General features: G+C 49.5%; 1 protein-coding gene and 1 pseudogene across 1 annotated transcript; both read left to right on the top strand.

Annotated features, from left to right (window-relative positions):
• Positions 1-4,340: 4,340 nt before the first annotated feature.
• Positions 4,341-14,963, top strand: LOC144165839 (uncharacterized; annotated as a pseudogene).
• Positions 14,964-14,998: 35 nt separating this feature from the next.
• On the top strand, positions 14,999-17,146 carry LOC144165838 (uncharacterized). Its single transcript, XM_077695610.1, has 5 exons — positions 14,999-15,022; positions 15,129-15,256; positions 15,822-15,876; positions 15,949-16,155; positions 16,607-17,146. The coding sequence occupies exons 1-5, from the start codon at positions 14,999-15,001 to the stop codon at positions 17,144-17,146; spliced, it is 954 nt and encodes a 317-aa protein (XP_077551736.1).
• The last annotated feature ends 1,036 nt before the right edge of the window (positions 17,147-18,182 follow it).

The raw sequence follows: 18,182 nt of genomic DNA, 5'->3' as shown, positions 1-18,182 counted from the left end.
GTTTCGGAGATTGTGGCCGGTGTGACGAGTTGGAGATGTTGATATAATGAAGGGAATTAAAGAAATTATGTACAACAATATATGTTAACAAAGCTGAGTACATGAGTAATAAAAGAAAATATTCAAAACTGCAGTTACACTCATCCTCCAAATACGTGAACACCCCTTGAACTCTCCAAACTCCAACTCTTCAATCTCGCATGATCAAAGTGCACATAAAACACGGCGTAAGAAATAACTTTTCTTACACCGTGACACAAAGCGCTCGAGCGACAACGACCGGGACTCTTTTCTCGCCGCCAGATCCGTCAAATTGCCCATAACACAGCTGTATCCTTAAAGGGGCACTGACACAAAAATTTAGCAACTTGTTTTTTTCGTTGCGATAAGTAGCTAGTGACCTACTTATAACCTGTAGAAACCTCATTTGCTTCAGCGTGCGACGGTTGTTTAATTAGAGGGATTTTAAATGCGGCCAGTCGCAGTTTCGGTTTCAGCGAGTGCCGCGAAACGATGGATTTTGTGGATTTTGTGTGAACAAAGCTGACCACGTGACCGTTAGAGGGATATCACAGAGCAGAGCCGCCGTAGCACTGTCGAATCCGCATCGACGGCAGTTTCTGCGAATGCCCCCACGTACTGATCTCGTGAGGCGCGTAATTAAAAATCGACCGTGGATGTGACGCAGGCGCTGCGAGTGCAAATGCTACCGCGGCTAAAGAACGACGCGCGACGTTCGAGGCGGTGGGTGGCAAGACGCGCGCTGGGAGCAGCCGGCCGGTCTGCCTACAGGTCCGCCTACAGATGTGTTCGGCTCAGCACTGCGGCGGATATTCGAGTGCCGCTCTCGTAAGCGGTGCAGATGACAATTTTTAATGCAACCCGCCATCGCATCATTCACTCCTTTCTCATTTAAGCCACTATGGTCGGGACTTGGGGACAATTTCGTGCAGCGGTAACAAGCTATCACTCGAGCTACCTGCGCCGGCCTGGGCCACTTCGCGGCCGTGGCCGCCGCCTGCACAGCGACCGTGCGGCTAGCTCAGTGGGCTTTTCGTGCTTCCGGCGCGTTTTCGCATCCAATGGTAATAAACAGTAATAGAAACAGAGTGCCTGGAATCGCTGTAGAACTTTGGTCGCGGCCAGCTGCCCGATTAGCTGACGAAATCACGGCGCCTCCGCCGCCAACGATCGGGTCGTTCGTTCTCGAGAGCAGAAGCTCCGCCCTCCGGCCCTCCGATTGGAGCGGCGAGCCCGCGTAAAACGCCGGTAGTGCGGAAGCGGCAAACACAAACTCGTGTCGTGTTTGGATGTTGTTTATTTACAATTGCGCGTGGTCCTCTGCTGGCTGCTCGGTTGCGTTTCGCACACTTCAAAATTGATTTTAAATATGTTCTAGGCTGTATTCGCCGCTGATATTTTGCAGATGATGTATATGTGTCCCCACCAATCTATCTCCGACGTTATCTCGCCTTCAAAATTTTGTGTCAGTGCCCCTTTATAACAGCCATGAAGCGAAAACACAACTTTGGTTCGTTCAAAAGATTGTCTGGTTAGAATCACACTGACGCCACTTTTAACGTGAACTTCACTCAAATATGCCTAATTAGGAAAAAAAGGGAATGGCCATGTGACCCACTAGCTGATTTCCCGCAACAGAACCAATGATGTCATACCAGCAAGCTCTGCTTTTGCGGAGGGCGGCAAAAGGAAACGCAAATTAGGCAGAGCTTACAAGCTTGCCGAACAAGCTATTTGAGCTTAAATTTAGGGAACATTCTTTTTATATGAATAAGAATGATGACACAAAAAGTGGAAGTTACGAAAGCACACGTAAACATAGACGTATACCGATGCGTACTGCTGTTGGTACTGCGCGCAATATGTTTGTTTAGCGGCGCAAGACTGCGGGGATTTGGGGTTGCCTCAGACGACACTGGCCGATTGACGCAAGCAATGGTGTCTTACGTGACCATATTTGTCGAGCGAGTACTATGTTTCACGAGACGATTATTTTCTCCCTGAACAAAAACAAGCCAGGTTTAAATACAGTCAAAAACAAACCAAAAATAGAAAACGGCTTGCCACGGTATGGTGGCGCCATCTAGGTTTACTAACGGTAAACAAGGCTTCCTAATCGGCTGCAGAGCGGTCGGTTCCTGTGATGTTATTGCACACCACAAAAACGCACGATTTTGCGGGAAAATAAATATTTCAACTTACTATAATTCTTTTTTCGGTGAATAAATCGTACTTTGCCTTCGGAAAAGCGCTGCGAGCACTCTAAACCACAAAATCTTTCAAATAACAAAAACTTGTATTTTGTCTTCATGGCTTCTTTAACCTCCGATGCCACCCTCAATCTGCCTAGGATGAACGGTCACGACCCCAGGTCTCACGGGACACTGTCTAGCTCGAATTCTCAGTCAAGAACCTTTTATATGCCAAAAACTCGGCATTTCGACAATGTTCCTCCAGTTCTGCACCTGTATATATAGGAGGGCTCAAAGTCCGCGCAGGCAGCTGTCACCCTCAGACATCTGCCAAACAGTTGGCCGCCACGGCTTACGGGCCAAAATCCTGTAGGTTACCCGCGCAGACGAGAAAGCACGTGGCGGTTAGAACCAAGCAGTATTTTAACCTCCTTAGAACACGCGCCGCCTGTGAAGGAGGTTGGGGGGGGGGGCTCAGACGTTCCGCGCAACGCAACCTTCCTATCGCAGCACGATTACCACAAATACCTTAAGCAGAAAAATGTCGCTTTTTGGGCTGGATAGCGGTCTTTTTCGTGCATGGGTTTCCGCATTGCCGTCGAGCCTTCAGCGGCGATGAACTCCTGTTCCATGGCCGTGATGATCCACATATTTGGCAAGCCGTTACACATTAACGGGTTCCTTTGGATTGAAGAGCGTCAGGCGAGTGCGAGAGATGGCATCGCACAACAGTTTAATAGGGATAGAATGCCTCTGGTCACCCCCGCGCTGCTGCTCCCGTCGGTGCCGCACAACAGTTACAGCAGCCAGTAGTTCGTTGTTGGTCGGTGGGGTCGTGGTTCAGTCGTCACTGACAGTGGAAGCACGTTGAAGCTTCTCGTCTAGATTCCTAATCTACGACGGAGGCGAGTCTGGGTGGACCTCTCGCTTTTGAGTCCTCAACCCTTCTGCCGCGTCCACTGTTTTTTCCGCGCTCCTTCAGGGGTTCCTCTCCTCCTTCCGCCGTGCGCAAGCGGGACCAGATCTTCGGACCGCCCCTTCTCCCGCGCCCTCCGCCAGGCTCATTCCAAACTAAAAAGCGCCCACGGTGACAAACAGCTTACCGTCCCCCAGTCGCGGCGGAGGTCCGTTTACAAGGCGGCATCAAAGGGGTCGCGCGCAGGATGCGTTTTTAGGTGGACGCAGCTTTCATGGTGCCGAAAGGAAAAACACGTCGTTGTTGCTTTGTCTGGCGTCCGCGCCTGAGCTTTTCACTCCAGCTAACCCTGCTGATTCCCCAGCAAGAAGGAAACCGCTAGGGTAGGGCTTGCCCGGTGGCGTCTGCGTTCACACGGAGTGGCGCCTAGAGAACTACGCTACGAATGGAGCCGCGCGGACGTGTAGTTTCCGCAACGCTTGTCGCTCAGACAGCCTGCCCAGGCTATCCCACAAAAGCGGGTTGAAGCGGAACGGCCACGCGAGTGGCCTACACAACCTTTGAACATTTAAATAAACATTCCCTCACCATTTCTGCACGTGCAGGTGCACTCCAGCATACAAAAATACACAGGTTGTGCGCAGATCAAGCTTCTTCGATGTGTTTCGCAATGGCGTGAATAAGGCTGCGGCTGTGTCAGCGTCTCTTCCCTGGCACTGTGCAAAACAAGAAGTAGGGTTCCTGAATCTCAGATTAAAGCGCTCGCGTGTAAAATGTGTACGCAGCACTTCCGCTGGATGGCGCCACCGAGCTGCTCCAGGTGCAATCATGTAATGCGAGCAGGCGAGCGGAAGCCGCGCACGTGCACCGCCGCGTCAGAGAGCAAGAAGAGCGTTCCCCGATGGGCCACGCAAGAAACCGTTGTTATGAAAATCAGTTAATTAAAACGAATTGTTTCAGTTCAGCCAGTCTTTCAATGCTTTTCTGGTCACGAAACTCCGCCGTAACGCTATGGGAGCAGTTTGCTATGTCGCCGAAGCCGCCGCGGGGCGGCGCTGAGTGCATAGTGGGGGACAGACGAAACCTGCGCGCTGCGTCGGCGAAGCTGCACTCCCACGGAATCCGGTAGCATCGGCGTGTTGTTTTCTGAGTTTTAAGTTACCAGTTGATGTGACGCCTTTGGTGATATTGCTCGAGGACACTGGGCGGAAATGCCCAAGACTTGTTGCGTATCGGGAGGCCGCTCCGGCTACAGAGGTACGAGCGAAAAGGTCTCGTTGTTTTGCATCACAGCAAGCCGGCCTAGTTGGAAACGATTCATTATTGGACTTGTGCAAAACAAACGGGGACGAGGAAGGAACGACAAGGACGAGCGCACTCTAACAACTGGTTTTATTTTCTTAGAAGAAAGACATATATACCCCACAGACCTGCGTACAACATCTCAGTAAAAGCTTTACAGCACACACACATCACATACGTCGATCAGCGTCTACAAAAAAGGCGACAGCAGCGTCAATTCCTTATCTAACAAGGCCACAGAAGGGTGGCTGATGCACTTGTCTTTGTGCTGTGAGATTAAAAACGCTTCCACAATCTCTCTTGAATTTTGTTTAGGATGCGAAAACAACACCGAAGTTTCCTCTAAGGTGCGCAATCACTTCTGTTACATTTTTTACAATGCGTGGCCAAGTGTGTGTAAGGCTTTCCTTTTAAACTTGAAGCATGTTCTCTTAATCTTATATTCAGGCACCTTCCGGTTTGTCCAACATACACGTGCCCACATAGCAAGGGTATCCTATAAACCACGTTTTTTACACATTCAACAAATGGGAGCTTGTGATTGGCATTGCATACATGGTTGTATTTGTCTTTTCCTTCATATTTCTGTTTTACCCTTGAACACACAGTTCCTATTTTGTTTTTTTGCCGAGAAAACCACTTTCACATCATAGTTCTCTGCCACCTTTTTTAGACGGTGCGAAAGGCCATGTACATACGGAATAACGGTCACTTTGGATCGTTGTGCGCATTCTTCAGGTCTAACTTCCTATACGTGTTTCAGCTTTCTTAGTAGCCTCTCATACGAAGCCTGCAACACATGTAAAGGATAGCCGGCTTCCCGCAAACGTGACACCTGTAGTCCAAAGGCCTCATTTACCGAGTGAAAGCACGATTTAAACAAAGTGGACCTAAAGCACGCTACCACTAAGCCATTCCTAACAAGCCTAGAATGATCAGATGAAAAGCTTAGAAGAGGCTTTCCGGTCCTTGGCGAATATACCAAGCACACATTCTTGATGTACTGTTTCTTGATGTTTCTGTTGAAGTTTGAACCAGGTCATGTGTGCTGGGTATATTCGCCAAGGACCGGAAAGCCTCTTCTAAGCTTTTCATCTGATCATTCTAGGCTTGTTAGGAATGGCTTAGTGGTAGCGTGCTTCAGGTCCGCTTTGTTTAAATCGTGCTTTCACTCGGTAATTGAGGCCTTTGGACTAAAGGTGTCACGTTTGCGGGAATCCGGCTATCCTTTACATGTGTTCCAGGCTTCCTGTGAGAGGCTACTAAGAAAGCTGAAACACGTACAGGAAGTTATACCTGAAGAATGCGCACAACGATCCAAAGTGACCGTTATTCCGTATGTACATGGCCTTTCGCACAGGATAAAAAAGGTGGCAGAGAACTATGATGTGAAAGTGGTTTTCTCGGCAAAAAACAAAACAGGAAGTGTGTGTTAAAGGGTAAAACATAAATATCAAGGAAAAGACAAATACAACCATGTATGCAATGTCAAACACAAGCTTCCATTTGTTGAATGTGTAAAAAACGTGGTTTATAGGATACCCTTGCTATGTGGGCACGTGTATGTTGGACAAACCGGAAGGTGCCTTAATATAAGATTAAGAGAACATGCTTCAAGTTTAAAAGGAAAGCCTTACACACACTTGGCCACGCATTGTAAAAAATGTAAAAGAAGTGATTGCGCACCTATCTTAGAGGAAACTTCGGTGTTGTTTTCGCATCCTAAACAAAATTCAAGAGAGATTGTGGAAGCGTTTTTAATCTCACAGCACAAAGACAAGTGCATCAGCCACCCTTCTGTGGCCTTGTTAGATAAGGAATTGACGCTGCTGTCGCCTTTTTTGTAGACGCTGATCTACGTATGTGATGTGTGTGCGCTGTAAAGCTTTTACTGAGATGTTGTACGCAGGTCTGTGGGGTATATATGTCTTTCTTCTAAGAAAATAAAACCAGTTGTTAGAGTGCGCTCGTCCTTGTCGTTCCTTCCTCGTCCCCGTTTGTTTTGCGCAAGTCCAATCATGACTCGTTGTTTTGCTTGCCAAGTGACGCCGATAAGCGCGAGCAGTGGAAACGTGCCATACTGCGACAGGAAGCCGGCGGCTTTTCTTTTGACTCGCAGCATGTCCGTGTCTGCGAAAAACATTTTGACACTGTGGACGTTGTTTGGAACGACACTTTTTTGCTGAAAGGACACGTCGTCTCCTTGCGGCGTGAGAAACCCAGGCTGCGGCCCGACGCCGTTCCAAGGCGCTTCGACGTGCTGCCGGCGTATTTGAGCAAGCCGAAGCCGCGATCCCGTTCAATGAGGGTCCAGCCAGCAACAATGAGACGTCGTTTGTCGTCGCCTGATGCCATCACAGAAGAAATTCTGCCGTGTTCAAGCACGGAAGCATCCCAAACAGCAGTGACTAGCGCTGCAGATAAGCTAAACAGTTTTTCGTGGCGATTCTGCTCGTTTGGACCGAGTTTGAAGCTCCCAGGAGCCTCAAGCGCTATATAATTACGTTTCATCCTCCTGTAGATGCGGCAGTGGGTATTGGTGTATTCGCAAAGACAGCCTGCCAAACAAAAAGAGGTCGTCTGCCCCATTTCTGAGTTTCTGGCAGTGAAGGGCCAGCTTCGGAGCACGACGCAGCGACTCCGCCAGAGCCAAATGAAGCTCGCAAAATGGCCGCGTTAGCAAGCAGGAATAAAAGGCAGCATACTGACACGCAGAAGCTGTCTGCTCGCGAAAAGTTGATCTTTGATCAGTGCCTGATGAAAGCCAACGCGAAGTCTCCGACTGCTGTAAGGTAAGCTACTGACATGTGCGCAAGTGTTGTATTGATCATAATGGCCTCTTCTTGTGTATGTGGTTATTATGATTTGGAGAACACGGATATGGCGAAAGATTACAAAACTGGTCCAGTGCATTGGCCCAGTCAGCTCAGAATACTAAAGGGGCATATGCAATATTCTACGTCCTCTTGGCATGCACGTCCCTTTTTTCTGGGGAATGTGCATGCTTCAATAACAAGAAAAGTGCATTTAATTAGGATTCGTATTGTGTTTGCACTCATTTCAGCATTCTGAAATGACGTGAAGAAAAAATGTTTTCTATCATGTGAGAATGCCCGATACTATGTGGTTACATAAGAAAGAAACCCTTTAATTAATGCTTCTGTTGTTTGCACGGCTTTGTAGTTAATGTTTCGGTTGGTGGCCTCTTGCATATTCTGCGGCAAGCGCATGCAGCTAACCATTTGCATGTCGTCAGTGATGTCATCGTATACCTGCACTATGCGTGCAGCATGACATGTACTGTGATGGAGAGTAGAAAAATAATTAATACTTGTGTGGCAGCATTTTTTAGGCTGGCAGAAGTTCATTTTTTGTTTATTTTTGTTGGCTTGCGTTTTAAAGCTTAAATTGTTAATGAGTGATGCCGCATGCTTTTCCGCACCCACATATATTGCCGCGAACCATACATTGGGTTTGCTTATTTGTGTTTTGCTTTTACCGCCCGGCTGCGCCGGTCTGCGTTATCTCTGCGCCAAGGGAAGCGCGTGTTCCATTCTTTCTTTCTGTGCCGCATGCGTTATCTGTTGTGATGGGGAGAGCGTTCCGATCTAACGTGAACGGCCCAGAATGATCTTCTTGGATCTACTATGTTCTCGATGCGAATCGACGTTTCGAGAACCACGCGCGCCGAAAGATAAAAGGCCTGCAGTGCGGACGCCGGGGCATTCGATTCGACGACACTCGCCTGTGCAAGTCACTTTGTTGACCGCTGCTTCGCCGCCTCTGTATTCTTTTGAGTTGTTAGGGGAGCACAAGTTTGCTCCAATAAACGTGTTCCTCATTCAACACAACTGCATCGTCCTTGTCTTCGTGACATCTGGTGGAGGTGCGGGGTACGCACCCTTCATGCCCACTACAACCTCGAAAAGCCACCAAGCCAGTCCAACAAGAGCCAGCCCCCGCCTGCAAGATTTACCGCCCGAGTTCGGTTTGATGCCAGAAGGGCCCAAGAAAAGGAACGCTGCAACCAACACCATGGTGCAAGAATCAACGTCGCCAATCGTCCTGCAGCAGCCCCGGGAACCGCCATCGTTCCGAGGAGCCCCCGCAGAAGACCCAGAAGAATGGTTGGAGAAACTGGAGCGCGTCCGGAAATTCAACAGGTGGGACGACGCAGAAACGTTCCGGCACGTTTTCTTTTACTTGGAAGATTCGGCTCGCACTTGGTTCGAGAACCACGAGAGCTCCTTGACAAACTGGGCTCAGTTCAAAAGCGAGTTTACTAAGACCTTCACTACCGTCGTGCGGAAAGAAAGAGCCGCCCTTTTGTTGGAAACGCGCACGCAACACCCCAACGAAGGTGTCGTGATCTTCGTTGAGGAGATGAAGCAGCTATTTCGCCGCGCGGACCCCGAAATGACGGAAGAAAAGAAGTTGCGCTTCTTAATGCGCGGCGTGAAGGAGGAACTGTTTGCTGGACTTATCCGAAATCCGCCCAAAACCGTCGCCGAATTCGTGACCGAAGCCAGCACCATTGAGAAAGCCCTCGAAATGCGTGCTAAGCAGTATGACCGCAACTTTGTTGGCGCGGCCAATGCGAACGACTTTGGCAGCACGCGGATCCCGGCCGACAGCCTACGCGAGACTATCCGCGCAATAGTGAGAGAGGAGCTGCGGAAACTTCTCCCAACGCCGCCGCAGCCCCAAGTCGCTTCCCTCACCGACGTGATTAGAGAAGAAGTGCAACAAGCGTTGGGAACTTCTACGCCATCCGAGGTACCCCGAGAGCCACAAGCTATGACATACTCCGCGGCTGTTCGTCGACCCCGCCCTGCTCCAACACGCCGTGAAGAGGCCCCGCCGTACCGCCGCCCACTGTCACCCGCCCGACCCCCGGTAGCCCGAAACCAGACGCCGAGGAAGACGGACGTATGGCGAACTCCCGATAACCGTCCTCTGTGCTACCACTGCGGAGAGGCCGACCACATTTACCGTCGCTGCCCATACAAGAGACTCGGACTGCGTGGTTTCTCCGTCGACGCACCTCGCCCTCTCCCTGGCCAACGACCACGTGAGATCGACGAGTATCTATCTGAAACCAGCCGTGGCCCAGCGCGTTTCAACCGTTCGCCGTCGCCCTACCCCTACCAATCACCGAACCGCCGTAGCAACGCTGACTTCGCCCGTGGAAGGTCCCCCAGCCCACGCGGGGGAAACTGAAGGCGGCAACTTCTGAAGGTGAAGTTGCTCTACGGCGAAAAACTAGAAACCCTCCAACGACGCAAGGACGCGCTAAAGACAGTGATTCACGACATGCCCTCATCCCGACGACCCGACCTAACCCTTACGAGACTCCCGAACACGACGACAGCTACACGGCGCGACGCGTACCCGACCTGACCGAGACGTCCGTTGAGAAGACGACGACAACGACGATGCACAGTGCCCGACCATCAACACGTACAAGCAGAGATACGACGCCCCGACGAACCCGGAACTCGAGGACGACTGCATCTGACGTCAAGGTGTCCATCGACGGCTTTGACGTAGTCGCCCTCGTAGACACGGGAGCTGACTATTCGGTAATGAGCGGACAATTTGCGTCTAAACTGAAGAAAGTTATGACCAGATGGGACGGTCCGCACATACGCACAGCAGGAGGCCACCTCGTGACGCCAAGTGGAACGTGCACATCGCGCGTCACCATAGACGGCACAACGTACCCTGCGGCGTTCGTCGTTCTGCCTAACTGCTCCCGCGACGTGATTCTCGGAATGGACTTTTTGACGGACAATGGCGCAATAATTGATTTGCAGACCAAGTCGACGCCGCAGCCGAACCCCGATCACCGTGCTGCTGTCAGGATCGCCGACGATCACATCACCCTGCCACCCCGCGCAAGCTTGATGATCGCCGTCTACTGTGAGGATGCTGCTTCTGACATCGACGCTATCGTAGAGAGTGATCGAAGGTTGCTTCTCGACCGCGGTGTCTCCGTCGCAAGAGGCATTGCGCACTTTAAGCAACGCCAATCTCACGTTTTGGTCACTAATTTCACCGGAGAGTACCAGCATTTAAACAAGGGAGCTGCAATTGCGTTCCTCGAAGAAACGCAAGAAGCAAGTGATGTGATCGCAGTCGCCGACTTTGAACGCACACCCGTAGAAACATTCAAGCTCCCGCAGCCATTCGACGTGAATCCGGCGCTACCGCAAGAACAACGGAAAAAATTATTGGCTTTGCTGCGTCGCTATAGCGAATGTTTTTCGTCGAGCGCAAAACTACGTCAGACCCCTCTAGCAAAGCACCGAATAATAACCGAAGATGGAGCCCGACCTACCCGACAGTCACCGTACCGCGTCTCTTCACACGAACGGGAAGCCATCTTGACTCAAGTCGACGACATGCTGAGCGATGACATTATACAGCCATCGAAAAGCCCCTGGGCTGCGCCCGTCGTACTCGTAAAGAAAAAAGACGGCACATTAAGGTTTTGCGTTGACTACCGGCGACTGAACAAAATCACGAAAAAGGACGTGTACCCCCTCCCCCGAATCGACGACGCCCTCGACCACCTCTGCCACGCGAAGTACTTCTCATCGATGGACCTGAAGACCGGCTACTGGCAAATTGAAGTGGACGAGAGAGACCGAGAGAAGACTGCATTTATAACCCCAGACGGCCTATACGAGTTCAAGGTGATGCCGTTTGGGCTGTGCACAGCACCAGCGACGTTTCAAAGAGTCATGGACACTGTGCTAGCTGGCCTTAAGTGGCACACCTGCCTCGTATACCTCGACGACGTAGTGGTATTCGCCCGGACTTTCGACGAACACCTTGCAAGGTTGGAGTCTGTACTCGAGGCCATTCGTACGTCGGGGTTGACGCTGAAGCCTGAAAAGTGCCGTTTCGCATACGAGGAACTCAAGTTCTTGGGCCACGTCATCAACGCCGCGGGAGTCCTACCTGACCCGGCAAAAACTTCAGCTATCGCGAACTTCCCTAGGCCGAAAGACAAGAAGGGCGTGCGAAGATTTCTCGGGCTGTGCGCATACTACCGGCGCTTCGTCGCAAACTTCGCACGCATTGCAGAGCCACTCACGCGCTTGACGAAAGACAGCACCCCTTTCAGCTGGGAAAACGACCAAGAAAAAGCAATCTCCGAACTGCAAAAACGCCTGCAAAGGCCGCCCGTGCTCGCTCATTTCGACGAAAATGCCGAAACGGAAATGCACACGGACGCCAGTGATATAGGCTTGGGTGCCGTCCTTGTCCAAAAGCAAAGCGGCTGCGAAAGGGTAATCGCCTATGCCAGCCGTGGTCTGTCGAAGGAGGAGAAAAACTATTCTGCCTCTGAGAAAGAGTGCCTGGCTATTATATGGGCGATTTCAAAATTTCGCCCATACGTGTATGGAAGGCCATTCAAGGTTGTAACAGACCACCATGCGCTGTGTTGGCTCGCAAATTTGAAGGACCCCTCTGGCCGTCTTGGGCGGTGGAGCTTGCGCCTGCAGGAGTTCGACGTTACAGTCGTTTATAAATCCGGCAGGAAGCACTCCGACGCCGACTGCCTGTCCCGCGCCCCCGTCGACCCACCACCACAAGACTCTGATGAAGACAGCGCGTTCTTCGGGTTCGTGACGGAGAGCGACCTAGCCGCCCAGCAGCGTGCCGACCCCGACTTAGGCGTCATAATCGAGTACCTCGAGGGATGCAACGTTGCCGTTCCTAGGACCTTCAAACGCAGCTTACCAGCATTCAGCCTGAGAAACTCCGTTCTTGTGAAGAAGAATTTTAGCCCCGGAACAAGAGCGAATTACCTTCTCGTCATCCCCGCGGACCTTCGTGACGAAATTTCGGAAGCGTGCCACGACGACCCGTCTTCCGGACATCTGGGCACAGCCCGCACTATTGGAAAAATCAAGGCGAGGTACTACTGGCCCGGCCTTACCTCTGACGTAACCCACTACGTCCGGAGCTGCCGTGACTGCCAGCGACGAAAAACGCCGCCGACAAGACCCGCCGGACTTCTGCACCCGATCGCCGTCCCATCGAGACCATTTCAACAGATTGGAATGGACCTTTTAGGCCCGTTCCCTATGTCACGATCACAGAACAAGTGGATTGTCGTAGCAACAGACTACATGACGCGCTACGCAGAGACCGCCGCTCTTCCGAGGGGGACTGCACAAGAAGTGGCGAAGTTCTTTATAAGCCAAGTTGTGCTGCGACATGGAGCCCCGGAATTCCTAATCACAGACCGCGGAACGGCATTTACTGCGGAGCTGATGCAAGGAGTGTTACGCTACAGCAACACGGATCACCGAAGAACGACGGCGTACCACCCCCAAACGAACGGACTAACAGAACGTCTGAACAAGACAATCGCAGATATGCTGTCAATGTACGTTGACGTTGAACATAAGACTTGGGACGACGTGCTCCCGTATGTCACGTTTGCGTACAACACGGCTATCCAGGAGACGACGCAGCTGACGCCGTTCGAGCTTGTCTACGGTAGAAGGCCGACTACGATGCTCGACGCCATGCTTCCGCACGTAGAAGACGACGACCTCAACGCCGACGTCCACGGATATCTTCAACGTGCGGAGGTGGCCCGCCAGCTCGCTCGAGTTCGTATAACGGACCAGCAGCTGGTGGATGCGGGCCGCTACAACCTCCGACGCCGAGACGCCGAGTACCAACCAGGGGATCGTGTGTGGGTTTGGTCTCCCATTCGACGACGCGGACTCAGTGAGAAGCTCCTGCGACGCTATTTCGGACCCTACCAGATTCTACGACGTGTTGGCCAACTTACCTACGAAGTGATCCATGATGGTGACTCCAGCACATCACGACAACGCAGGCGGCCTGAAGTCGTCCACGTGGTTCGCCTAAAACCTTTCTACGGACGATGACGAACTTTTATTTTCATTTGTTCGGACTGTCGCTTATGTTAGCATCGGGTCGATGCACTCTTAGAGGGGGGGTAATGCCGCGAACCATACATTGGGTTTGCTTATTTGTGTTTTGCTTTTACCGCCCGGCTGCGCCGGTCTGCGTTATCTCTGCGCCAAGGGAAGCGCGTGTTCCATTCTTTCTTTCTGTGCCGCATGCGTTATCTGTTGTGATGGGGAGAGCGTTCCGATCTAACGTGAACGGCCCAGAATGATCTTCTTGGATCTACTATGTTCTCGATGCGAATCGACGTTTCGAGAACCACGCGCGCCGAAAGATAAAAGGCCTGCAGTGCAGACGCCGGGGCATTCGATTCGACGACACTCGCCTGTGCAAGTCACTTTGTTGACCGCTGCTTCGCCGCCTCTGTATTCTTTTGAGTTGTTAGGGGAGCACAAGTTCGCTCCAATAAACGTGTTCCTCATTCAACACAACTGCATCGTCCTTGTCTTCGTGACAATATATTTAGGTATCTAGCTAGCCGTTAGAACTGCACTTGCTTGTTTACCAGCATTTGAATGCACAACACATGCTCTACTTCTCCCCTAGGTACAAGAAGGAGTGGATATATGACTGTTTGCTTATTAAGGTTAAGTCGACTGCTGTCTACGCTTTCCTACAAGAAAACGGCTACCTTCCCCTTCCCACCCCTCGCACGCTGCATGGCTAGCTGCGAAGCCTCAAGGCCGATTTCGGCTTTGATGCAGGTTTATTTGCAGTCTTGCGTGAAAAACTTCAAGGAGTCCCTGAAAGAGAACGCCGAGGTTAGACTCCTTTGGGAATTAACTTACCCTGGTTCTATTTTCAAATAAGCCGCATAAATAACGAAAATATTTTCGCAGGTGTACTAATGTTTGATGAAATGAGTGTGCGGAAAAGTCTGCACATCAGAGAGTCCGACATGTCCCTTTTTGGGAAAGTGGACTTTTCTGAGCACATGAGACCAGCAGACCGTGAGAAAGATGGTGACCATGTGCTCGTGTTCTTGTTCCGGCCTTTTCTTGGTGGCTGGTCGCAGACGGTGGGAAGCTTTTGTGCGTCTGGTGCAGCACCAGGCTCAATAGTGGCGAAACTGCTGCTTCAGTGCATTGTGCACCTTGCCAATGCTTGCGTTGTGGTGGATGTCATCACATGTGACAATTCCAAAACAAATTTGTCTGCTCAGAGGTCTCTGGTTAAATATTTAAGTAATGTGCTTGCAGTTCTGAGTTGTATTTTTTATTTTTCATTTCCGTGTAATGGGGCTGCCAAGCGTAATTTCTCTCCAGGTATCAGCGGTGACATGAACGCTGTAAAGACCACTTTCCAACACCCCTGTGATCCAACGAGATCTGTCCATGTGGTAATAGATCCTCCTCACGTATTCAAATGCGTACGGAACAATCTGCAGAAGGTTGGCAAGTTTCTGGTAAGAAGTGTTTGCATCTGCACTAATTGTGCTCTACATTGTCTTTTTTCGTGACATTTGTTATTGTTACAGCTGCCCGAAAGCCAAGACGTTTTTCACTGCCACTACTCTGGCCTACTGGAGTATGAAATGGAGCAAGCTGGGCTGCGTGCAATGCCCAAGCTGACGAAAACGGACGTTGCTCCAAATGCATTCCAGAAAATGAGTGTCCGACTTAGTGTCCAGGCAAGAAACTCAACTAATTTACACCTTGGAGCATATCTGTATAATTATTTTTGTCACTGAAAAAAGGGAAGCATGGTGGCTTAAAATTATTCTGTGTGTTTTACAGTTGTTTAGCAAAAGCACTGCTTCGGCCATGGAGTTTTACAATACACAAGAGGCGTGCGAGAAGCTTCGTCACTCGGCAGCAACTTCACGCTTTACAAGACGCATGAACAAGGTATTCTACCCTCCTCAGTCCCGGGGTACCCAAATGGGTACCACAACCATAAAGGCAATAGCTTTCCCCCATTCAAAACTAGCGTGTCAAAAGTTGTCTCCCCGCCAAAAGCAGGCCTTGCTTTCACTAAGCCCCCCTAGGTGGCGCGATGTGTCCAGGAATCTCTGAAGAGCGAGGCGGCGAAAATGGCTTTCAGCGGCGCGAGCGCTCGAATGCGTCCATCGGGTAAGAAGACCCAGAGTACCCAAATGGGTACCATCAAATTTTATAACTTTCGTTTGCTTTTCGGCTTTTGTAATTTTTTTGCACTTATTTCTATGGACAATGAACCAAATGAAAGTGTGTTGTAGCATTTTTGTAGCATTTTCGAAGCATTGTAGAATTTCTAAAATATTGCCTCTTGCATTCCACATGCACTGAAACCCAGAGTACCCAATTGGGTACCATCAAATTCTATTACTTTCGTTTGCTTTTTTGCTACTGTAATTTTTTTGCGTTTATTTCTATGGATATTGAATCGAATAAAAGTGTGTTCCGAAAGATTTTTCTATTTCCGCATTCTTGGGTCTGAAGAGGCTACAGCCTCAATTCTCGCAAACCAGAGCATTTGATGTACAATGAAGCTGAACACATGGCTGTAAGTGACTGATATTATTATTATAATAATGGCACTATTTTTACCTATGCTGATATTGTTACTGAATTTCAGACATTGAAGGAGAATATAACTTGGCTGGACGAGTGGCAGAAGTACATCGAGTCGTTGCCTGTAGCGAGGCGAGCGTGTTTCTTGAGCAAGGCAACCTGTGCAGCACTTAGAATAACGCTCCACAGCACAGTTGCACTAGTTGAGATGCTCCTTGGCTCTGGTTTCCGCTACGTGCTCGTGGGTAACTTCGGACAAGATCCCTTGGAGGTAACCATATTTACATCTCAAGCTTTTGCGTTTGGTACAAATTGCTTTCTTCTTTCAGCGCTTCTTGGGCATAGTAAGGCACGTAGCTGGTGATGGAGGGCAGCCTACTGTGCAACACTTCTTGTTCATTTACCGTATGCTTTCGGTGAACAACCTGGTGCGACCACCTAAGCGTGCTTCTGTTGATGGTGATGGGCCACAACTCCTGCTGAAGCTCCAGGGCCTTTTTGAAAAGGAACCGACTGCCAACAGTCAGGTAGAACACCAATTATTTTTCTATTTAGGGACAAAAGAGAACAAAGGTGGAAATCAGTTGTTGGTTTATGTGTTCTTTTTTCAGTAGTTAGTTTGCGAAATCTTTGTTATGAATGACCAATCAGACCAGATTTATATTATATACATGCTTTAGAAAACAATGCTGAAACATGGCAACATGAAATATGCATTTCAGGTTGATGCCCTGGCAGTACTCTTCGACGATGTCTTGTTGGAGCCACCAGGGAGCATAAAAGCTGCATCTGCTTCGAGCCAAGTGCTGTCGCCCAAAGAGTGCCTACTCGACTACCTCGCGGGCTATGTGACAAAGAAGTTCCTCACCATGAGCTGCCTTAGCTGTGTGGACACTCTGAAGGGCTCATCTCGGCAAGCAAGCGACTTAATACTTGCAAAGTCAAGAGGTTTCCTGCAGGTGCCGTCAAGCCGACTGCTCAGTCTTCTGCAGATTGTGGAAAGCTACGTCGAAGAACTCACTCTTAGTAGAGTGGCTTGTACGGACGTTTACATGAACATTGTGGAGAGAGTGTTGCTGGAGGAGCGTACTTCAGCAGCTGCTATGGGTTGTGGGTCCCACTATGTAGGCACCACGGCAGAAGTTGTGCACTTTTTTCTCAGGTGTCGTCTGCACTTCTTTACGAGGGAAAGGAATAAGCTTGCACGGGCGAGTAAGCGTGCATCATGCCCAGCTGGTGGCGGCCAGAAAGTGATTAGCTGAATTGCTTCCTGAATGGATTCAGGAATGCAAAGGTGCAGCATTTTACTGCGTTTTTCTGTGATACCTAATTGTATAAATGCATTTTTTTTAAATTTTGTTCTCTAGTATCTCAACCATATTATTTTTAGTTCCACTTCATAACAACTCACATTATTTTCCTGTAGGTGTCTGTATCCTTGTGCGGGCCTTGTACAGTTTATTTTCCCTCTTTGTAAAGTGCCTTTGTAGTTTACTGTTTTTAAGTGTTCCAGCGTATTCATGCACCTTATTTTGTCACCTAGTTTGCTTTCGCAAAAAAATCTTTCCCTGTGTTTATTCACTGATGTGTCAAACGCCAATTTTCCTTCGTACTTTTTCATTTTGGTTGAAAAGTTTGCGTGGTTTTTAGTAGTTTTGTTACCTTCATGTGTCGGCCTTGTACGTAGTTTTTCAGTGCCTTTATATACTTTGCATTCTTAGTTCGTTTACATTAGGTTTGTTGTGCAAGATTGCCATGTTCAAGAACATTTGCTGCGATGCGTGCCTTGGAATTGTTTGTTTTGTTACTAGTGCATGACTGCATCCTGCTGTCTGATCTTGTGTTACGAGCTGAGCGCTAATTTACTTTTTCTGTCGTAAGCAACGCTCGGCAGTTTTGTTTAATAAATAAAAGATGTAACCTTGCCGTCACTGACCCAGACTTCCTATCTCATTAGCAATGTTCTCGGTCTGTACAAATGTTTCTCGAAAGAAAAGCATTTCCACACAAAAGAATGCATAGCAAACTTTGAGGCATTCAATTCGCTAACACTCGTCTGTGTAAGTCACTTTGCTGGCTGTTTCTTCGACGCTTATGCTTTCCAGCTTATTGCGCAACACAAGTTCGCTCCTTCCTTTCAGAACTTAAAGTTGCCCTTGAGTACGTGACATCGCGGCGCTGTCTGTTGTTTATGCTTTTATAGCTTATTGTGTGAAAATGTTTTCTGCTATAAACCGTATTGTTTTAGGAACACTCCATCATCAATAAGGACATGAAGATATGTATTGAAATATTCCC

The sequence above is a fragment of the Haemaphysalis longicornis genome, unplaced genomic scaffold, assembly GCF_048455015.1.
Source record: "Haemaphysalis longicornis isolate Haplotype H1 unplaced genomic scaffold, Haemaphysalis longicornis Haplotype H1 scaffold_15, whole genome shotgun sequence".
NCBI lineage: Eukaryota > Metazoa > Arthropoda > Arachnida > Ixodida > Ixodidae > Haemaphysalis > Haemaphysalis longicornis.
The sequence above is the reverse complement of the archived record's forward strand: the minus strand, read 5'-3'. Positions and strand labels throughout refer to the sequence as shown.